The following is a 23686-nucleotide window of genomic DNA, read 5'->3' on the forward strand; positions in this document are numbered from 1 at the left end:
CCAGGTTTTAGAATTCTTTTTTCCTGATTTTTCAGAAAAATCATCTCCACTTATTGCACTTTCATTTTTATTGCTTTCTATGTACATTTTTTCAGGTAGTGGAGTTTCATCAACATTTTCATTTTGTAAGCGACCAGAATTAATCCTTCCTTTAGACGGATATTTTCTCTCCTCTTCACTCAAGCTATCACAATATTCAACTTTCCCTTCTGCATACGAATATGTATCCTGTTTATCCACTACTGGGTGCTCAGAGGTTTCATGCGCTGATTCCCACATGCCCCCTGCAGTGAGAAAGAGAAACCTTCTGTGAGGGTAGGACAGATTTACATCCTATCTCTGTCAGACTTTTCTCTTTTGTGATGATTGTGCTTGCACTCTGAGAATGCTCAGTGATCACTTAAGACCCCACAGTCTGTAGCCCAAGAGAACAATAAACACAAAATATACAGTGGAGACCCCTTCCCCCCACAATCAGAGCTCAAGATGACCCTGTTGTTTTAAGATATGGTTTAAGACACACAATAAAGTGTTAGAAGAGAGATGGCCAGCCGGATGCAGAAGATAATCTGACATGAAAGCAATTGACATTATTCAGATATGTCTTCTTCTCTTTAGAACAGGAGAGCAATATGTTTTGCATCTAGGGAAAGAAGGATGTGTTTTTATCTTTTTTATTTTCTCTATGCTCAGATGTTGTCATCTTATGCTGTTCAGCTGTATGTTCTTTTTTGTGAGGGAATTGCACGGGATATTCTTCAAGAGAAAAATGATGCTCTTGAAATCAGATTCCTCTGACCCGTCACCACAGAAAACCTCTTGCTTTGTCCTCGCGATGGAGCAGCTGCTCTGCTCAAAAAGCCTCAATATGGTCTCAGGCTGGCTGGAGCTATTTTGCCCCCCTTGGCTGATTGTGCTCTGAGCCCCCCCCCCAAGGTTTTTGGGAGGCAAGACGTGAGTGAAGGCAGAAGGTAAAGAGGGTCTTGCCCCCTGATCCCACCTACCTATGATGGGAGGGAATTATGGATCACGACCCCCCCAGAGTTCCCTGCACTGTCCATGGTGCCATGGGTGGATAGCCAGTTGGGGTAAGTCGTGGTGGCTGGGCTGCTGGATTGGGGAAACACAGCTGACTCGTGTCCTTCCATTGGCACCCTGGGTGATAGTACCCCCCGCCTTGGTTTTGGGAAGGGAAGTGAGGGAAGGCAGAAGGCAAAGAGGGTCTTGCCCCCTGATCCCACCTACCAATGATGGGAAGGAATTATGGATCACGATCCCCCACAGTTCCCCACACTGTCCTTGCTGCCATGGGTGGGCAGCCAGTTGGGGTAGTGGTGGTGGCTGGGCTGCTGGATTGGGGACACATAGCTGACTGGTGTCCTTCCATAGGCACCCCGGGTGACAGTCTAGGTCCACCTAGTGACTGATTAGGGCGGCCTCCTGGCTGACGGCCAGACCTCCCCAGCGTTAGCTGACTCTTCTGCTGAGAGTTTGGCTGTCCTCTGACAGCCTGCAATTCTACCTCTAGCGAGAAGGTGGCAGCAGAGAGCAAATCTCACTTGCATAAAGAGAAGGGAAGGGGGAAGGCAGGAGAGAGATGAACTCCTCTTTGTGATCCAGTAACTTAAAAACACAACCAACAGGATTAATCTCTCATTGCATGTAGCAAAAGCAAGGCGGGAGCTGACCCCTTCCTGGCTCGAGCAGGGCTGCGGAGGGCTGAGCTGGAAGGCTCTCCCACCCCTCCCCATCCCAGGCTCATGTGGGGCTGTGGAGACTGGTGGGCAGCTCCATTCCCACCCCCTCCTGAATCAAGCGGGGCTTGCTCTTTCCTCCCCTCCTCTCTCCAGCTCAAACAGGGCTTCAGAAAGCAGCAGGCAGCTCACCTTTTCCCTCCCTTCCTCAGCTCAAACCATTGCAACAACAGGTGTGGCATGTTCTCCGGATTCCCAGATTTCCTTTTTTAAAAAAGGAAGTCTCTCTCCCTGTCTCTTGCAGAGATATAAAGGAAAAGGCATATCTTCACAAATGAAGTGGCCAGAGAGTTATGTTTTAAAAATGCAAGCTGGGGGTCCAGAGAAGATGCTACACGGTCTACTCCAATGGTGCATTGATGTCACCATATTCTTGGGGGTCCCTTCCAGCTCTGTGATTCTGGGATTCCATGAAAAGGAGCTGGCCTGGAGCTTTCTAATATGCCTTCAGGACCTCTTTCCTTGAGGCTGCTGCTGTAGGTTTCGGTGAAGGACAGTCTCGGTGAGCCAGGGTATAAATGCCAGCAAGGCTCTCCCACTCCCTGAGATGGTCAATGGAAACCACACCTCCCCAAACAGGTAGAGTCGGAAAGGTCACTCCGGGGTTTCATGTGTCAATAGTTAATCCCTCCCCCAACCCACAAATATCCTTAACATCTCTTGTGTCACAGCGCTGAAGATCTACTGGAGGATAATGGGCCACAGCATCTGTCCCTGTTTTCTGAAGGCTTCTTCTGAATGCACCTGCTGGGCCATGACAGGCAAGGGCTGTCTGAACTATGCAGCTTAGCTGGATCCGCTCTGCATGTGGGAACGGAGCGCTCTGACCTGGCTGCAGACACTTCCCCAATGAGAAGGCTGGAGTTGGGTTCTTAGAGATGGAGGGGAACTTTTTACTTCCCTGTGTCCCTCGTCCATTCATCCTCAGATTAAGAATGTCAAACCCTATCGAGGTCTAGCAACTTGAGACCAATGCCTGCAGTACAAGTGCTCATTCCCAGAGCAAAACAAGGCCCTGCAGGGTCCTTTCCCCCCAGCTCCCCTCTGCCAGAAGGCAAATGGCCTTTCTTCCTACCCCCTGCACTTGGGAGAGGAGCCAGAATGCCTTCCTAGGAGACCTGTCTGGGGTTGCTTTCAGTCCTGACTCTGAGGAAAAGAAGATGCTTTGCCTTGCAGGCCCAACGTCCCAGGATCAAGGCCTGCCCCCTCCAGTGAAAGGGATTGCCGAGGGCAGTTGCCTGTTTTCATATGTTCAGCGTTCACAACGACCCACCCAAGCTCTTTGGAGAAGAGGCTCAAACTGTGAGGAGAAACAAGGCCCAAAGGCCACCAGGTCTGTGAAGGAAGCATCAAAAAAATCCCACAACAGATTGAAGCAGCTACCTGCCAATCCTTCTTCTTCATCAGCGATCAGGACAAACGGCTCTTCTTCTCCTTCCAGCCTGGAAATGAGGCCAGGTTTGGCAATCGGAGGTCCTTTGGTGAGAAAAAAGACACACAACATTTTTCTGTGTGCCCATAAATCCAGCAATTCCAACCCAGGGTGACCACTCCTCCAGAAAGACACAACCGACAAGCAATAAGGGCAGTGTGGGATGGGGTCTCATCTGGCCCTGCCACTTCTGTGCCTCCTCCCTGCCAAGACGAGACGGAAAGGCCAGCTGAGAACTAAGTCAGTGGCGGAGAAGCCAGCCGGGATCCATCCACAGCCGTATCTCAGCCCAGGTAAGACAAGACCCAGGCTGGAGGGAAGCCCCTCCCTAGACCCTCCCACCTTCTCCACATGAAGGCTCACAGCACCTCTTCTGATGCCTTCTTACGTGGTCCAGATACAGGGCTGTCAGGTGGGGGCTCCCTCTCCACCGGGGAAGCCCACAACCCTTCCGACATTAGAGGAAGGAGGGGCAGAGATCAGGCACTGGGCCCAGGGCAGACAGCCTGACTCCGTTCTCCCTCATGAAAGAGGGGGTCAGTCAGGCCTCACAGCCAGAAAGAGACATCCCAGGAGAAAAGGATCCTCACCCAGCGAGGCCACGTTCCCAAAATTCTCCAGCATGACTTCCTTGTACAGGGCTCTCTGGGCTGGGCGCAGTAGCGTCCACTCCCCCCGGGTGAAATGCACAGCCACCTCTTCAAAGGACACGGGACTCTGGAAGAAGAGAAACAAGAATAAGAAGAGAGTTTCTTTACATTGCAAGAAAGGTGGTCTGGGAGTAAGAAAACCCCAAAGGCCGGTGTCCTGTAGTGGTTAGAGTGAAGGCCCTGGGAGGACCGAGTTCGAATCCCCTCTTTCTCGTCGATGCTTCCCTGGGGACCTTGGGCCTTGCACAGCCTAACCTGCCTCACAAGACTGCTGTTGGGAGGGTTAATTGGAGAAGAACAGAAAGATGTGAAAAGCTACTTTGGGTCCTCCATTAGTGAAAAAAAACCTAGGATATAATTTCAAAATAAGAAAGTATAAATAATCTTATAACACAATTGTGTTAATGGTTTTCTGATGACTCACACTGATTCCACTGAGCAGGTGCAGAAGTGTGCCCTTAGTGGGGATATGGAGGGGAGTCGCTGCGTGCTGTAGCAGCCAGATCGGGGAGGCTGCCGGGTGGGGGGGCCTGGAGCGCCACCCCCCATGTGCCTCCTGCTCGCTGCGCCCTGATCGGGGTGGCTGCCAACCCCCCTCCATGCACGTCCTGCCCATAGTGCCCCGATCGGGATGGAAACCTGGCGGAGGAGCCTGGAGCGCCACCCCCCCTTGCGCTTCCCGCCCACAGCGCCCCGAGTGGGGTGGCTGCCAGGTGGAGGAGCATGGAGCCATCCCCCTCATGCTCCCTGCCGGCAGCGCCCCATTCGCTGGCCTCCTCTCCCCACCAAAGCCAAGATCATGAATGGTGGGGGGGCACGCTTGCCTGCCTGCCCCCCCCCCCCCAAGCCTAGAACTACCCGTCTCCAGGTGGTGGCTGGAGATCTCCCCGAATTAACACTCATCTCTAGGTGACAGAACTCAGTTCCCTTGGAGAAAATGGCTGCCTTGGAAGGTAGGCTCATCGGGTATTATTTCCACCTGAAATAGTCCCAATGGGGAGGTGAGGGGGCCACGCAGGGGCAAAGGGGGGCACAGCTGTGGGCATACCTCGCTCACCTCCCCCCAAGCTACAATGGGAGCGAGAGCAGGGGGACCAAAGGTGGGCATGCCACCCTGCCCTCCTACCTCTGCCCCACATCAGGGTGCTGGGGAGGGGGCAGTGACCAGCCAGATCCCCCAGTGCCCTTTCTAGAGCCCGTTGTATTTTTTTGCTACAACAGGCTTTGTTTCCAGTAAGAAATATCAGGAACGAAAAAACCAAGGTGGAAGAAAACCCGGTAGGAACATTTGTGTCTCAACCCCCCACCAGACTTCCGTAGGGGCATCCCAGGGCCAGGGGGGCTAACCTTATTTGCTGGGGGCTAGCAGCCAAAGGAGGGGAGAGGCCAGAGATGTCCCTGAAGAGGAGCAAATCCTTTTCCATGCGACAAATTTTACCAGAGTCTTGTTTTCTTCTCTGAACATGGAATTCTACACAAGGGGTGACCATTTCCCACCTTCTAAGTGGGCAGCCTCAACATCTTGTGGCACCAGAACTGAGGGGAAGGGACCCGATCCACTCAGCCTTGCAACAGAGAAGGAACCCTTCCTCACAACTGATCTGCACCCCCTCCTTACCTGCGCTGGCTGCATGGCTGGTCTTTTCGCTTCGCCACAGGCAGAGGACAGTGGAGAAACAGCCAAGCGTGTCTTTATGCTGCGATCTGGGAGGGGGAGAAAGGAAGATGGAGGGAAACGCTTATTGCTGCGCACAGATTTCTATGTCAGTCCCTTCAGGGAAGCTCTCTCTGGATTTGCTTTGGGGAGGAATTCAAGATCAATCAGGATTGAACAAGGAAAGCTCCAGAACCTGTGGCTCAATATCTCTCCCTCCACCCAGCCATTCTCTACAGGGGAAGGTCCCGCCTTCCTGATCAATCTGTCCCGCTCTCCTTCTGGCCGTGTTTCCTCCCAACCTCCCCAAATCCCTTCCTGGGCGCTGAGCCCCTGACGCTGCCGGAAGCCACACTGCGCCCTCCTCCCCTCTGAGGGAGGACAAGACCCTCCGCCCTGCCCCACACAACTAGGAGGAGGAGCTGGGAATGAGGTGCCCTGAGGGGATCGGATGGACTGTCTGACTTGTGGAGGCACGTAGGAGATGCCAGCTAGGAAGTGAGACTAGCCCTGCAGGAGTTGCTGTGCCCCCGGCAAGAAATGAGAGCTAGAGATTGCAAAACAGCAGACCGAGAACCCCTCCCTCACACCAAACGGTCTACAAGAGAAATCAGAAGGCCAGGGGGGAGCAGGCGACCCATAGACAGAAGCAACCCTGGAGGGTTGAGCTAGAGGGGGGGCACGTCTTTGATCAGCCTCTAGCCCTGACCCTCCCCCCCCCCTCCGGGACTCTGCTGCAGGGGCTTTGCAGGAATCTCCCCGATTTGGGGTGGGGGGGGGCGTTAGAGGAGCCCCAAAGGATCTGCTCTCCACCGCGCCTCCTGTTCGGTTGAAGGGGGGGGCTCTCTTCTTCCCGTTTGATTTGTGCCCCCCCCCCCCCCCGCGCGCATTAGCCTCATCCGCGCAAACACGATTTGAACTCACCAAACGCGGCTGGGATGCCGCAGACGCTACTGCGGGAGAGACCGAGGCTGGAGACACGAGCTGGCGAAGGAGGGGGGGGGGGGCACGGCAGGAAGTGACCTCACCAGGCCCCCTCCTTGCCACACGTCTAGGAGTTGCGACTCTCTCCCTTTCCCCGAGGGGTTGGCGCGTATCCTGGGAGAGGGGAACAGGGTCTGCGAGGGGGCGGCCCGGCTGCGGCGCGCTCCTCCGGCGTCTCCCGTGGCAACAGCGGCGCGGGGGTCGCGTGCCTGGTTGCAAGGAGAGAGGAGGAGGGGGGGCTCCACTCTGCCTGGGGGGGATTCGGCCTGAGAGTAATGAGGAAGACCCCGGATGCTCCGCGCATAAGAAGGGGGAGCTCACCAGGCTACAGGCATCATTGCCCCGGGAGGAAAGGGCAGCTTGGGAGACCGGGCTGTGGCTCAGAGGGAGAGCCTCTGCCTGGCCTGGGGAAGGTCGCTGGTTCAATCCCTGGCGGCATCTCTAGTTAAAAGGAGCAGGAGGGAGGGGATGTGAAGGGCCCCTGCCTGAGACACCCGAGAGCCATTCGGAGGAGGCCAACAGTGTCCTCAGGCCGTTTCATGGGTCATGTGCGACTCTTTGGGATCACAGCCCTGCTGAGCCTCCCTCCACTCTCCAAACTCCTTCCAGACCCCAACCTCAAGTCTCCCAGAATTTCCCAAGCCAGAGTTGGCAACCCTCCCTGCAGGATGCGGCAGAGGCTGCAATGGTTGGCCTTTAGCGGTCCCTCCAGGACTTCCGGAGGCTGCTTCTACGGGGCCTGCCCCTTTGGGCTTTCTTACCTCCCAGAGGAATCGACAGTTCTGGACTTGTCAGGCCTTGTACAACATCTTTAAAAGGGAAGCAGAGGTGGGTAAATGGAACCTCCATGTCCTGAAGCAGTATACCCCTGAAGGCCCATTTCTGTACAGTAGCATAAGCGGAGGAATCTTCTGAACTCGGCTGCTGGGCTGGACTGACCTTTGCTCTGATCTGAACAAGCTCTGCTGATGTCCCTTCCCTGGTGACAGTCAACCCAAAGAAGGCTTTGGTCTGTGGGCCTCAGTTGAAGCAAGTCTCTATTTCGATGGTTGTTGTGGGTTTTCCGGGTTGTATTGCCGTGGTCTTGGCATCGTAGTTCCTGACGTTTCGCCAGCAGCTGTGGCTGGCATCTTCCACACTGTCTTTTCCACACTGTGACACTGAGAGATCTCTGTCTTTTGGTACTACACCTCTGAAGATGCCAGCCACAGCTGCTGGCGAAACGTCAGGAACTACAATGCCAAGACCACAGCAATACAGCCCGGAAAACCTACAACAACCATCGTTCTCCAGCCGTGAAAGCCTTCGACAATACATCAAGTCTCTATTTCATTTATTTATTTGGAAATGTTCTGAGTCTCAGAATATGCCTGAGGTGGCTCCCAAAATGAAATGCCAGAAAAGTTATTAAAACCCACCTGACTGTGTGCACCTGCGGAAGGAGGGAGGAAGTGCCCCCTTGTTTTCTACACGACTGCTGGGGCAACCAGCACTCCCAAGCGGCAAACCTGACATTTCAAGGGGAGCACATCCCCGTCTAATCCAGGGGGGATCTTACATCGCTGGCCAGCCTTTGAACTAACCTTCTATTTTATTACCACTAATAATGGACTCGGCCACTCCCTGCAGTCCCCAGCCCCTCCCACTCACACACTTGCTGGCTGCTGTGTACATGTCAGGGCTGGTAAGGGGGGGGGGACATGTCTGCAGTTGCAGGCGGCAGCTTGATGGGCCAGGGGCATGGGGGTGGGCTTCAGGGCGGAAGGGGGCTGTATTTTCACAGACTTCATTTTCCTGGGCACAGGTTGTGTTGTCTACGGTATTCCAACGGTTTGGTCTTTGTGAATCCATCCCATCCTATGCTGCTTAAGATAAACTTTTATCATATGATCGCTGCACTCTCAAAAACCTCATTCTTGGAGCAATAGGAGAGAATGGCAGAGCTCCTGCTTTGTGAAGAATCTCTCTAAGAAGTGCGGTTTTCAGAATTTCCTCATGCCTCCATGTCGGCTGAAGTAAAAGGGGGCTTCTGATGCTATTAAAAAGTGTGTTTCAGGAACCCTGACTGTAAAACTTCTCCAAGGACTATAGAGTTAGCTCTGAGAAAGAAAAAGGGGAATTGGGTTGGGAAAAGGCTCCTGGTTGAGGTCTAGCAACTTGAGACCAATGCCAGCAGTACCTCATTCCCAGAGCTAAACAAGTGCCTGAAGGGTCTTTTCCCCTCACTTCCGCCCCCCACCAGAGGTGAAAGGACACAAAAATTGGAAACATAACCCATGTCTTCCCTCTACCCTTTCACAGTGTGGCTCTCAGCTTCACTGACACAATCAACCCCCCTCACATTATTAAAGTAGGTGTCCAAGAGAGGGATTCTAAATTATTATTTATTTTATTATTATTTTATTTGTCATTTATAGTTCGCTTTTCCCACAGAGACTCAAAGCATATTACATAGCATGAGATTAATAAAATCAGTATCAAGTACATTTCCATACAGTGTCAAGGACATTTCCATAAACAATGCGATAGGGTAAATATATACAAGTTTACAAAGACATACCATTAGCAAGGATTCATTACAGAGTAGAAGAAATGCTGAAACAGAACATAATCAACTAGAAACAAAGCCCGTTGTGCCCTCCTCCTCCATCACTGATCCTGGCTGGTGAAGGAAGGGGGCTGACATTGCCACCTGCTCTGCTCCTGATCCCAGCAACTGAAGGGGTGGAGGGCTTTGCTACCTTTGCTGCATGCCTGATACAGGTCGGGTAAAAGGGGGGCTGACATTGCCACCTGCTCTGCTCCTGATCCCAGCCGGGTGTAGGAAAACGGGCATTGACTCCTGCCCTGTGCCTGATTACAGCTGGGTGAAGGGGGGCAGGCCTTGGTGCCTGCTCCAAGCCTGATCCTAGCTAGGTGAAGGGGAGTGGGCATTGCCACCTGTTCCCTGCTGGGTGAAGGGAGGAGCAGGCATTACTTCCTGCTCCTTGCCTGATCCTGAGAGGTGAAGGCAGGCAGTGGGCTTTGCTATGTGCAAGGGAGGAAGGCATTGCTGCCTGCTCCAAACCTGATCCTAGCTGGGTGAAAGGGGTGCAAGCACTGCTACCTTCTCTGCTCCTGATTCCAGCAAGTTGAAGGGGGGTGGAGATTGCTGCCTCCTTGGCGCCTGATTCCGACAGGATGAAGATGGGGTGGGCATTGCCGCCTGCTCAGTACCTTATTCCAGTCGGCTGAAGGGGCACGGCTGAAGGGAATTGCCTCCTGCTCTATGCCTGATCCCACCCAGGTGGAGGTGCTGGGTGGGCAATGGCACCTGCTCCACTCTTGATCCCAGCTGGGTGAAGGGGGCGGGCATTGCCATCTGCTCTGCTCCTGATCCCACCTGGATGAAGGAGGATGGGCAGGGCCTCCTGCTCCGAATACCAGCTGTGTTAAGGTGGAGAGTAGGCATAGCCACCTGCTCCGCTCTTGATCCCAGCTGGGTGAAGGGGGGTGGGCATTGGCACCTGCTTTGCCTCTAATACCAGACAAGATTAACAGCAAATGGCCAGTCCAGTAAACAGAGATAAACAAGAAGCGTGAAACGCCCAGGACTGTAAACAGTACAATGAACTTCACTGGTCAAATGACTCCAATACACAATCAACTAGACCTTATGCAACACAGTTTTTCAATCCACAAAGTATAATTAATTGCCGCGTAAGCAGTTACAACAAGTCCCACCCTGGGGACCACGGGAGTGCAAAGTGAGAACTAATGAGTCCATTTCAATTCGTATACTTCATATATATAATAAGTGATCTTGACTTTGTTCAAGCAGGTGAAGAAGGCGTAGTTCCAAAGCGTGCCTGAAGAGCTGGGGTCGACGATATTCTCCACAGCTTTTCGTCTGAGAAGACTTCCTCAGGGGCAACAGCCTAACTCACTACATAATAAAGATTGCTTACGTGGCAATTAATTATACTTTGTGGATTGAAAAACTGTGTTGCATAAAGTCTAGTTGATTGTGTATTGGAGTCATTTGACCAGTGAAGTTCATTGTACTGTTTACAGTCCTGGACGTTTCACGCTTCTTGTTTATCTTTGCTTCTAATACCAGCTGGGTTAAGGTAGGAGGTGGGCATTGTTACCTGCTGCACACCTAATACCAGCTGGCTGAAGGCATTGCCACCTGCTCTGCTCCTAATATCAACCAGGTTAAGGTGGGGGTGGGCATTGCCACAAGCGCTACACCTAATACCAGCCAGGTTAAGGTGTGGGGAGGGCATAGCCACCTGCCCCGCTCCTGTTCCCGACCTGGGCGTCCCACCACAGCATGTTTTCTGGAGCAATATGGTGATTTGCCTGTGCTTTCCTCTGCAGCAGCGCCCTCTGGTGGTGCATCAAGGTATAAAGTGAGTCATTTGAAACACGCTTATTCAACTATATAGTATGTTTCTTTGGCTGACAGTAGACAATATGAAGCATGAAAGTTCATAGGAATACATATTTAAAGCAGCAGATAATACGTAAGGCAATATAGCGGTGAAGTCTATGGTCTGTAACTCATTAATGAAGCATCTGAGAATCTGAGACCCTATCCCTACAATACAGCCCTCCTACCTGAGTAACGACCTTATGAATAATTCGGTTTTGCATCAAATTATCTCCTGGAAGTGTCACTGATGGTGGATTGGTGAAAGCTGAGACACCAGACTGAGATCCATCCACCCCCTTCAGGAATCAACCGTCACATCAGCATAAGAGAATTGACTGTTCAGACGGTGAGGGGAGTGGAGGAGTTCTTGAATTTTAGCTACCGGGAAGCAGCAGTAGTGGAAGGTGACACTGGTGGAGGACTTTCACAGACAACAACTGTGTCACTTAAGCTAACCCTGGTTAGTATTGTGCAGAAGGAGGCAAGAGTAGACCGAGTCTCCTAATCTTTTACCTTGAAAGCCCTAAACTTTTATGCAAGTGTCCAAGAAGAAACTGATCATACACCTAAACAAGATATGCTGATAATCATAGATGACTGTGACACAAAAATAGGAGACAAAGCAGAATCAAACATTGTTCGAAACTTTGAACTAGGATCACAAAAGGGAGCAGGAGAGCGACTCATAGAATTTTGTGAAGCCCAAAACATGCTTCAGGCAACCCAAAAGACAACGGCATATGTGGAGATCATCCGGTGACCAATACAGGAACCAAATAGATTATATAACGAATGATGAAGATCTATTCTCTTTGCTAAAAAAAAGACCAGGAGTTTTTCTGGCTGGTTTCATCCTCCAGAGATATTTAAAGATATGTTTATTGTTCATCGTAGCACTTCTAGAAATCTCAGGTTCTCTTTTGGCATGCTTACTTACTGACTTACAATTCTTATGGCAGACCCTGTGCTCCTCTCATCTCAAAACTTGTCCCAATTTCAAAACATAGGAGGCGCTCCCTTTCTCAATGTGAAGCCAAGTTAATTCTACTCCTGCCTGCAGAGACGTCCTCTATGATTTTCTTGGTCAAATCCAGCAACTGTTTCCCTATATTTCTGGCTAGATCTGTTGAAACAGTCTGGGGGTGGGGGAGGGGGGTTGGGAAGGGGCCAAGAGAATCAGACAAACATCATGACGGCCCACCTGTTAGCAACACAGGTGGTTCCTGGGATTTTGCCTGCAGAGCTCACAGGTGTGTCTTAGGTTCCCCAGGGAAGGAGAGCAGGCAATGGGCTGCGACTTGGACACGCATCTAGGGTTGCTACCTCAGGCTTGGGAAATGATGGAGTACAGGGAGGGGCCAGAACTCTGAAGGGACAGGAAGCCATAGTGCCTGCCCAGGCATGTTCATCCCGGGCATCATCCTAGAGCCACACCAGCGGCAACTTCTTAAGACTCAGTTGTTAACCTCTGAAACACTTTAAGCAATTATAAGCAGTTATGCAATATCTTATTACACTGCTATTTGATTCCGTAAGACAATTTCATATAACATCCAGCGTCTCTAGGGTTCCTCCTCTCTGTGAATTCTTTGGTGGTGCGTAGGGCATCCACTAATTCTGAAGACTTTTCCACACTCCAGGCATTTATATGGTTTCTCACCTGTGTGAATTCTCTGATGGGAATTAAGGCTTCTATTCCAACTGAAGCCTTTTTCACACTCTTGGCATTTATAGGGTTTCTCTCCTGTATGAATTCTTTGGTGGCAAGTAAGGCCTCCACACCAACTGAAGCTTTTTTCATATTGCAGGCATTTATAAGGTTTCTCCCCTGTGTGAATTCTTTGATGACGTGTAAGACTTTCACTATCACAAACTTTTTTCACAATCTGGGTATTTATAAGGTTTCTCCCCTTTGTGAATTCTTTCATGGGGATTAAGGTGTCGACTCTGACTGAAGCTTTTTCCACACTCTAGGCATTTATATGGTTTCACCCCTGTGTGAATCCTTTAATGGGAATTAAGGCTTGTAATCCAACTGAAGCTTTTTCCACATTCCAGGCATTTATACAGTTTTTCCCATGTGAATTCTTTGATGGAGTTTAAGGCTGCATCTATCACTGAAGCTTTTTCCACACTCCAGGCATTCATATGGTTTCTCCCCTGTGTGAATCCTTTGATGGGAATTAAGTTGTCCACTCCGATTGAAGCTTTTCCCACACTCTAGGCATTTATATGGCTTCTCCCCTGTGTGAATTCTTTGATGACGTGTAAGACTTTCCCTATGACAGAAACTTTTTTCACAATCTGGGCATTTATAAGGTTTCTCCCCTTTGTGAATTCTTTCATGGGAATTAAGGTGTCCACGCCGACTGAAGCTTTTTCCACACTCTAGGCATTTATGTGGTTTCTCCCCTGTGTGAATTCTTTGATGGGAATTAAGGTTTTTACTCCAACTGAAGCTTTTCCCACATTCTAGGCATTTATATGGTTTTTCTCCTATGTGAATTCGTTGATGGTGTTTAAGGCTGCGTCTGTCACTGAAGCTTTTTCCACATTCCAGGCATTTATATGGTTTTTCCCCTGTGTGAATTCTTTGATGGGAATTAAGGTGTGTACTCCGACTGAAGCTTTTTCCACACTCTAGGCATTTATGTGGTTTCTCCCCTGTGTGAATTCTTTGATGACGTGTAAGACTTTCACTACGACAGAAACTTTTTTCACAATCTGGGCATTTATAAGGTTTCTCCCCTTTGTGAATTCTTTCATGGGAATTAAGGTGTCCACGCTGACTGAAGCTTTTTCCACACTCCAGGCATTCATATGGTTTCTCCCCTGTGTGAATCCTTTGATGGGAATTAAGGTGTCCACTCCGACTGAAGCTTTTCCCACATTCCAGGCATTTATACGGTTTTTCCCCTGTGTGAATTCTTTGATGGAGTTTAAGGCTGCATCTATCAATGAAGCTTTTTCCACATTCCAGGCATTTATACGGTTTTTCCCCTGTGTGAACCCTTTGATGGGAATTAAGGTGTCCACTCTGACTGAAGCTTTTTCCACACTCTAGGCATTTATATGGCTTCTCCCCTGTGTGAATTCTTTGATGACATGTAAGACTTGCACTATGACAGAAACTTTTTTCACAATCTGGGCATTTATAAGGTTTCTCCCCTTTGTGAATTCTTTCATGGGAATTAAAGTGTCCACTCCAACTGAAGCTTTTTCCACACTCCAGGCATTTATATGGTTTCTCCCCTGTGTGAATCCTTTGATGGGAATTAAGGTGTCCACTCTGACTGAAGCTTTTTCCACACTCTAGGCATTTACATGGTTTCTCCCCTGTGTGAATTCTTTGATGGGAATTAAGGTGTGTACTCCGACTGAAGCTTTTCCCACACTCAAGGCATTTATATGGCTTCTCCCCTGTGTGAATTCTTTGATGACGTGTAAGACTTTCACTATGACAGAAACTTTTTTCACAATCTGGGCATTTATAAGGTTTCTCCCCTTTGTGAATTCTTTCATGGGAATTAAGGTGTCCACGCCGACTGAAGCTTTTTCCACACTCCAGGCATTCATATGGTTTCTCCCCTGTGTGAATCCTTTGATGGGAAATAAGGTGTCCACTCCGACTGAAGCTTTTTCCACACTCTAGGCATTTATATGGTTTCTCCCCTGTGTGAATTCTTTGATGGGAATTAAGGCTTTTACTCCAACTGAATCTTTTCCCACATTCCAGGTATTTATACGGTTTTTCTCCTCTGTGAATTCCTTGATGGAGTTTAAGGCTGCGTCTGTCACTGAAGCTTTTTCCACATTCCAGGCATTTATATGGTTTTTCCCCTGTGTGGATTCTTTGATGGGAATTAAGGTGTTCACTCCGATGGTATCTTTTCCCACACTCTAGGCATTTATATGACTTCTCTCCTGTGTGAATTCTTCGATGACGTGTAAGACTTTTATAATAACAGAAACTTTTTTCACAATCTGGGCATTCATAGGGTTTCTCCTCTTTGTGAATTCTTTCATGGGAATTAAGGTGTCCACTCCGACTGAAGCTTTTACCACATTCCAGGCATTTATACGGTTTTTCCCCTGTGTGAATTCTTTGATGGAGTTTAAGGCTGCATCTATCAATGAAGCTTTTTCCACATTCCAGGCGTTTATACGTTTTTTCCCCTGTGTGAATTCTTTGACGGAGTTTAAGGCTGCATCTATCAATGAAGCTTTTTCTACATTCCAGGCATTTATACGGTTTTTCCCCTGTGTGAACCCTTTGATGGGAATTAAGGTGTCCACTCTGACTGAAGCTTTCCCCACACTCCAGGCATTTATATGGTTTTCCCCCTGTGTGAATTCTTTGATGGTGTGTAAGACTTTCGCTGTCATAGAAGCTTTTTTTACAATCTGGGCATTTATATGGTTTCTTTCCTGTATGAATTCTTTGGTGAGAATTAAGGCTTTCCTTCTTCCTGAAGACTTTACCACACTCCAGGCTTTTATATTTTTTATTTCTGTTCCAGGTTTTACAATGCTTGGTTTTTCCTGATTTTTCAGAACAATCTTCTCCACTTATTGCACTTTCATTTTTATTGCTTTCTATGTACATTTTTTCAGATAGTGGAATTTCATCAACACTTTCATTTTGTAAAAGACCAGAATTACTCCTTCCTTTAGACGGATATTTTTTCTCCTCTTCCCTCAGGGTATCACAATATTCAACTTCCCCTTCTGAATATGAATATTTATCCCCTTTATCCACTACTGGGTGCTCAGAGGTTTCATTCGTTGATTCCCACATGCCCCCTGCAGTGAGAAAGAAAAACCTGCTGTAAGGGTAGGACACATTTACAACCTATCTGTGTCAGACTTTTCTCCTTTGTGATGATTGTGCTTGCACTCTGAGAATGCTCAGTGATCACTTAAGACCCCACAGTCTGTAGCCCAAGAGAACAAAACCCACAAAATATACAGTGGAGATCCCTTCCCCCCACGATCAGAGCTCAAGATGACCCTGTTGTTTTAAGTTATGGTTTAAGACACACAATAGAGGTTTAGAAGAGAGATGGCCAGCCAGATGCAGAAGATAATCTGACATGAAAGAAATTGACATTATTCAGGTATTTCTGTCTCTTTTTAGAACAGGAGAGAGATAAGTTTTACATCTAGGGAAAAAAGGATGCGTTTTTATCTTTTTTATTTTCTCTATGCTCAGATGTTGTCATCTTATGCTGTTCAGCTGTATGTTCTTTTTTTGTGAGGGAATTGCACAGTATATTCTTCAAGAGAAAAAATGATGCTCCCGGAATCGGATTCCGCTGACCCCTGTCACCACAGAAAACCTCTTGCTTTGTCCTCGCGATGGAGCAGCTGCTTCGCTCAAAAAGCCTCAATATGGTCTCAGGCTGGCTTAAGCGATTTTGCCCCCCTTGGCTGATTGTGCTCTGAGCCCCCCCCTGGGTTTTCAGGAGGCAAGAAGTGAGGGAAGGCAGAAGGCAAAGAGGGTCTTGCCCCCTGATCCCACCTACCAATGATGGGAGGGAATTATGGATCACAATCCCCCACAGTTCCCTGCACTGTCCTTGCTGCCATGGGTGGGCAGCCAGTTGGGGTAGTGGTGGTGACTGGGCTGCTGGATTGGGGACACACAGCTGATGGTGTCCTTCCATTGGCACCCCGGGTGACAGTCTAGGTCCACCTAGTGGCTGATTAGGGCGGCCTCGTGGCTGATGGCCACACCTCCCCAGCGTTAGCTGACTCTTCTGCTGAGAGTTTGGCTGTCCTCTGACAGCCTGCAATTCTACCTCTAGCGAGAAGGTGGCAGCAGAGAGCAAATCTCACTTGCATAAAGAGAAGGGAAGGGGGCAGGCAGGAGAGAGATGAACTCCTCTTTGTGATCCAGTAACTTAAAAACACAACCAACAGGGTAAATCTCTCATTGCATGTAGCAAAAGCAAGGGGGGAGCTGACCCCTTCCCGGCTCGAGCAGGGCTGCGGAGGGCTGAGCTGGAAGGATCTCCCACCCCTCCCCATCCCAGGCTCACGTGGGGCTGTGGAGACTGGTGGGCAGCTCCATTCCCACCCCCTCCTGAATCAAGCGGGGCTTGCTCCTTCCTCCCCCCGCCCTCTCCAGCTCAAACAGGGCTTCAGAAAGCAGCAGGCAGCTCACCTTTTCCCTCCCTTCCCCAGCTCAAACCATTGCAACAACAGGTGTGGCATGTTCTCCGGATTCCCAGATTTCCTTTTTTAAAAAAGGAAGTCTCTCTCCCTGTCTCTTGCAGAGATATAAAGGAAAAGGCGTATCTTCAGAAATGAAGTGGCCAGAGAGTTATTTTTTAAAAATGCAAGCTGGGGGTCCAGAGAAGATGCTACAGGGTCTATTACAATGGTGCATCGTTGTAACCATATTCTTGGGGGTCCCTTCCAGCTCTGTGATTCTGGGATTCCATGAAAAGGAGCCGGCCTGGAGCTTTCTAATATGCCTTCAGGACCTCTTTCCTTGAGGCTGCTGCTGTAGGTTTAGGTGAAGGACAGTCTCGGTGAGCCAGGGTATAAATGCCAGCAAGGCTCTCCCACTCCCTGAGATGGTCAATGGAAACCACACCTCCCCAAACAGGTAGAGTCAGAAAGGTCACTCCGGGGTTTCATGTGTCAATAGTTAATCCCTCCCCCAACCCACAAATATCCTTAACATCTCTTGTGTCACAGCGCTGAAGATCTACTGGAGGATAATGGGCCACGGCGTCTGTCCTTGTTTTCTGAAGGCTTCTTCTGAATGCACCTGCTGGGCCATGACAGGCAAGGGCTGTCTGAACTATGCAGCTTAGCTGGATCCGCTCTGCATGTGGGAACGGAGCGCTCTGACCTGGCTGCAGACACTTCCCCAATGAGAAGGCTGGAGTTGGGTTCTTAGAGACGGAGGGGAACTTTTTACTTCCCTGTGTCCCTCGTCCATTCATCCTCAGATTAAGAATGCCAACCCTATCGAGGTCTAGCAACTTGAGACCAATGACTGCAGTACAAGTGCTCATTCCCAGAGCCAAACAAGGATCCTATCCCCCCCACCAGCTCCCCTCTGCCAGAAGGCAAATGGCCTTTCTTCCTACCCCCTGCACTTGGGAGCGGAGCCAGAATGCCTTCCTAGGAGACCTGTCTGGGGTTGCTTTCAGTCCTGTCTCTGAGGAAAAGAAGATGCTTTGCCTTGCAGGCCCAACGTCCCAGGATCAAGGCCTGCCCCCTCCCGTGAAAGGGGTTGCCGAGGGCAGTTGCCTGTTTTCATATGTTCAGCGTTCACAACGACCCACCCAAGCTCTTTGGAGAAGAGGCTCAAACTGTGAGGAGAAACAAGGCCCAAAGGCCACCAGGTCTGTGAAGGAAGCATCAAAAAAATCCCACAACAGATTGAAGCAGCTACCTGCCAATCCTTCTTCTTCATCAGCAATCAGGACAAACAGCTCTTCTTCTCCTTCCAGCCTGGAAATGAGGCCAGGTTTGGCAATCGGAGGTCCTTCGGTGAGAAAAAAGACACACAACATTTTTCCGTGTGCTCATAAATCCAGCAATTCCAACCCAGGGTGACCACTCCTCCAGGAAGACACAACCGACAAGCAATAAGGGCAGTGTGGGATGGGGTCTCATCTGGCCCTGCCAGTTCTGTGCCACCTCCCTGCCAAGACGAGACGGAAAGGCCAGCTGAGAACTAAGTCAGTGGCGGAGAAGCCAGCCGGGATCCATCCACAGCCGTATCTCAGCCCAGGTAAGACAAGACCCAGGCTGGAGCGAAGCCCCTCCCTAGACCCTCCCACCTTCTCCACATGAAGGCTCACAGCACCTCTTCTGACGCCCTCTTACGTGGTCCAGATACAGGGCTGTCAGGTGGGGGCTCCCTCTCCACCGGGGAAGTCCACAACCCTTCCCACATTAGAGGAAGGACGGGCAGAGATCAGGCACTGGGCCCAGGGCAGACAGCCTGGCCACCTCTTCCCTCATGAAAGAGTTCCTTACAGGCATTCCTCACAGCCAGAAAGGGACATCCCAGGAGAAAGGGATTTCCTCACCCAGAGAGGCCACGTGCCCAAAATTCTCCAGCATGACCTCCTTGTTCAGGGCTCTCTGGGCTGGGCGCAGTAGCGTCCACTCCCCCTGGGAGAAATGCACAGCCACCTCTTCAAAGGACACGGGACCCTGGAAGAGAAACAAGAATAAGAAGAGAGTTTCTTTACATTGCAAGAAAGGTGGTCTGAGAGTACTAAAACCCAAAAGGCCAGTGTCCTATATTGGTTAGAGTGAAGGCCCTGGGAGGACTGAGTTCGAATCCCCTCTTTCTCATGGATGCTTTCATGGGGACCTTGGGCCTTGCACAGCCTAACCTGCCTCACAAGACTGCTGTTGGGAGGGTTAATTGGAGAAGAACAGAAAGATGTGAAAAGCTACTTTGGGTCCTCCATTAGTGAAAAAAAACCTAGGATATAATTTCAAAATAAGAAAGTATAAATAATCTTATAACACAATTGTGTTAATGGTTTTCTGATGACTCACACTGATTCCACTGAGCAGGTGCAGAAGTGTGCCCTTAGTGGGGATATGGAGGGGAGTTGCTGCGTGCTGTAGCAGCCGGATCGGGGAGGCTGCCGGGTGGGGGCTCCTGGAGCGCCACCCCCCATGTGCCTCCTGCTCGCTGCGCCCTGATCGGGGTGGCTGCCAACCCCCCTCCATGCACGTCCTGCCCATAGTGCCCCGATCGGGATGGATACCGGGCGGAGGAGCCTGGAGCGCCACCCCCCCTTGCGCTTCCCGCCCATAGTGCCCCGAGTGGGGTGGCTGCCAGGTGGAGGAGCCTGGAGCCATCCCCCTCATGCTCCCTGCCGGCAGCGCCCCATTCGCTGGCCTCCTCTCCCCACCAAAGCCAAGATTATGAATGAGGGGGGGGGCACGCTTGCCTGCCTGCCCCCCCCCCCAAGCCTAGAACTACCCGTCTCCAGGTGGTGGCTGGAGATCTCCCAGAATTAGCACTCATCTCTAGGTGACAGAACTCAGTTCCCTTGGAGAAAATGGCTGCCTTGGAAGGTAGGCTCATCGGGTATTATTTCCACCTGAAATAGTCCCAATGGGGAGGTTTGGGGGCCACGCAGGGGCAAAGGGGGGCACAGCTGTGGGCATACCTCACTCACCTCCCCCCAAGCTACAATGGGAGCGAGAGCAGGGGGACCGAAGGTGGGCATGCCACCCTGCCCTCCTACCTCTGCCCCACATCAGGGTGCTGGGGAGGGGGCAGTGACCAGCCAGATCCCCCAGTGCCCTTTCTAGAGCCCGTTGTATTTTTTTGCTACAACAGGCTTTGTTTCCAGTAAGAAATATCAGGAACGAAAAAACCAAGGCGGAAGAAAACCCAGTAGGAACATTTGTGTCTCAACCCCCCACCAGACTTCCGTAGGGGCATCCCAGGGCCAGGGGGGCTAACCTTATTTGCTGGGGGCTAGCAGCCAAAGGGGAGGAGAGGCCAGAGATGTCCCTGAAGAGGAGCAAATCCTTTTCCGTGGGATAAACCAGTGTCTTGTTTTCTTCTCTGAACATGGAATTCTACACAAGGGGTGACCATTTCCCACCTTCTAAGTGGGCAGCCTCAACATCTTGTGGCACCAGAACTGAGGGGAAGGGACCCGATCCACTGAGCCTTGCAACAGAGAAGGAACCCTTCCTCACAGCTGATCTGCACCCCCTCCTTACCTGCGCTGGCTGCATGGCTGGTCGTTTCACTTCGCCACACGCAGAGGACAGTGGAGAAACAGCCCAGCGTGTCTTTATGCTGCGATCTGGGAGGGGGAGAAAGGAAGATGGAGGGAAACGCTTATTGGTGCGCACAGATTTCTATGTCAGTCCCTTCAGGGAAGCTCTCTCTGGATTTGCTTTGGGGAGGAATTCAAGATCAATCAGGATTGAACAAGGAAAGCTCCAGAACCTGTGGCTCAGTATCTCTCCCCCCGCCCAGCCATTCTCTACAGGGGAAGGTCCCGCCTTCCTGATCAATCTGCCCCGCTCTCCTTCTGGCCGTGTTTCCTCCCAACCTCCCCAAATCCCTTCCTGGGCGCTGAGCCCCTGACGCTGCCGGAAGCCACACTGCGCCCTCCTCCCCTCTGAGGGAGGACAAGACCCTCCGCCCTGCCCCACACAACTAGGAGGAGGAGCTGGGAATGAGGTGCCCTGAGGGGATCGGATGGACTGTCTGACTTGTGGAGGCACGTAGGAGATGCCAGCTAGGAAGTGAGACTAGCCCTGCAGGAGTTGCTGTGCCCCCGGCAAGAAATGAGAGCTAGAGATTGCAAAACAGCAGACCGAGAACCCCTCCCTCACACCAAACGGTCTACAAGAGAAATCAGAAGGCCAGGGGGGAGCAGGCGACCCATAGACAGAAGCAACCCTGTATAGTCCTGCTGGGAAGGCGGAGGAGTGGGGTGCAGCGAGGGAAGCCAGCTCGTGTCTCCAAGGCCCCCGTGCCTCGCAGGGGCAGCTAGAGGGGGGGGGGCAGGTCTTTCACCAGCCTCTAGCCCTGAACACCCCCCCCCCCGGGACTGTGCTGCAGGGGCCTCCCGGCTTCGCAGAAATCTCCCCGATTTGGGGTGGGGGGGCGTTAGAGGAGCTCCAAAGGAGCTGCTCTCCACCGCGCCTCCTGGTCGGTTGAAGGGGGGGGGCTCTCTTCTTCCCGTTTGATTTGTGCCCCCCCCGCATTGATTTGTGCCCCCCATCCGCGCAAACAGGATTTGAACTCACCAAACGCGCCTGGGAGGCAGCAGACGCTACTGCGGGAGAGACCGAGGCTGGAGACACGAGCTGGCGAAGGAGGGGGGGCACGGCAGGAAGTTACCTCACCAGGCCCCCTCCTCGCCGCACGTCTAGGAGTTGCGACTCTCTCCCTTTCACCCCGGGGTTGGCTCGTGCCCACACAACAAGGAACGGGGTCTGCAAGGGGTCTGCTGCGCGCTCCTCTGGCGTCTCCCTTGGCAACAGCGGCGCGGGGGTCGCGTGCCTGGTTGCAAGGAGAGAGGGGGAGGGGGGCTCCAGTCTGGCCTGGGGGGGATTCGGCCTGAGAGTAATGAGGAAGACCCCGGATGCTCCGCGCATAAGAAGGGGGAGCTCACCAGGCTACAGGCATCATTGCCCCGGGAGGAAAGGGCAGCTTGGGAGACCGGACTGTGGCTCAGAGGGAGAGCCTCTGCCTGGCCTGGGGAAGGTCCCTGGTTCAATCCCTGGCAGCATCTCCAGTTAAAAGGATCAGGAAGGAGGGGATGTGAAGGGCCCCTGCCTGAGACACCCGAGAGCCATTCGAGGAGGCCAACAGTGTCCTCAGGCCGTTTCATGGGTCATGTGCGACTCTTTGGGATCACAGCCCTGCTGAGCCTCCCTCCACTCTCCAAACTCCTCCTGTTCCAGACCCCACCCCGACGTCTCCCAGAATTTCCCAAGCCAGAGTTGGCAACCCTCCCTGCAGGATGCGGCAGAGGCTGCAACGGTCTGCCTTTAGCGGTCCCTCCAGGACTTCCGGAGGCTGCTTCTACGGGGCCAGCCCCTTTGGGCTTTCTTACCTCCCAGAGGAATCGACAGTTCTGGACTTGTGAGGCCTTGTACAACATCTTTAAAAGGGAAGAGGGTAAATGGAACCTCCATGTCCTGAAGCAGTATACCCCTGAAGGCCCATTTCTGTACAGTAGCGCAAGCGGAGGAATCTTCTGAACGGGGCTGCTGGGCTGGACTGACCTTTGCTCTGATCTGAAGAAGCTCTGCTGATGTCCCTTCCCTGGTGACAGTCAACCCAAAGAAGGCTTTGGTCTGTGGGCCTCAGTTGAAGCAAGTCTCTGTTTCATTTATTTATTTGGAAATGTTCTGAGTCTCAGAATTTGCCTGAGGTGGCTCCCAAAATGAAATGCCAGAAAAGTTATTAAAACCCACCTGACTGTGTGCACCTGCGGAAGAGGGGAGGAAGTGCCCCCTGGTTTTCTACATGACTGTTGGGGCAACCAGCACTCCCAAGCGGCAAACCTGACATTTCAAGGGGAGCACATCCCCGTCTAATCCAGGGGGGGATCTTACATCGCTGGCCAGCCTTTGAACTAACCTTCTATTTTATTACCACTCATAATGGACTCGGCCACTCCCTGCAGTCCCCAGCCCCTCCCACTCACACACTTGCTGGCTGCTGCAAGTACACGTTGGGGCTGGTAAGGAGGGGGGGGGACATGTCTGCAGTTGCAGGCGGCAGCTTGATGGGCCCGGGGCATGGGGGTGGGCTTCAGGGCGGAAGGGGGCTGTATTTTCACAGACTTCATTTTCCTGGGCACAGGTTGTGTTGTCTACGGTATTCCAACGGTTTGGTCTTTGTGAATCCATCCCATCCTATCCTGCTTAAGATAAACTTTTATCATATGATCGCTGCACTCTCAAAAACCTCATTCGTGGAGCAATAGGAGAGAATGGCAGAGCTCCTGCTTTGTGAAGAATCTCTCTAACAAGTGCGGTTTTCAGAATTTCCTCCTGCCTCCATGTCGGCTGAAGTAAAAGGGGGCTTCTGATGCTATTAAAGAGTGAGTTTCAGGAACCCTGACTGTAAAACTTCTCCAAGGACTATAGAGTTAGCTCTGAGAAAGAAAAGGGGGAATTGGGTTGGGAAAAGGCTCCTGGTTGAGGTCTAGCAACTTGAGACCAATGCCAGCAGTACCTCATTCCCAGAGCTAAACAAGTGCCTGAAGGGTCTTTTCCCCTCAGTTCCGCCCCCCACCAGAGGTGAAAGGACACAAAAATTGGAAA

General features: G+C 51.3%; 1 protein-coding gene across 1 annotated transcript in view; it reads right to left on the reverse strand.

Annotated features, from left to right (window-relative positions):
* Window positions 1-239: 239 nt before the first annotated feature.
* LOC129327880 (uncharacterized) overlaps window positions 240-23686 on the reverse strand; it is a gene marked incomplete at its 5' end in the record, with an annotated part of 52288 nt that continues 28841 nt past the window's right edge. Inside the window, 10 exon segments of the mRNA XM_054976631.1 lie at window positions 240-284; window positions 3814-3903; window positions 5455-5540; window positions 6415-6443; window positions 6535-6683; window positions 12559-12764; window positions 12844-12959; window positions 13042-15694; window positions 18946-19072; window positions 20615-20700. Coding sequence (XP_054832606.1) covers window positions 240-284; window positions 3814-3903; window positions 5455-5540; window positions 6415-6443; window positions 6535-6683; window positions 12559-12764; window positions 12844-12959; window positions 13042-15694; window positions 18946-19072; window positions 20615-20700 — 3587 coding nt within the window.

This window comes from Eublepharis macularius, chromosome 4 (genome assembly GCF_028583425.1).
Source record: "Eublepharis macularius isolate TG4126 chromosome 4, MPM_Emac_v1.0, whole genome shotgun sequence".
Lineage (NCBI taxonomy): Eukaryota > Metazoa > Chordata > Lepidosauria > Squamata > Eublepharidae > Eublepharis > Eublepharis macularius.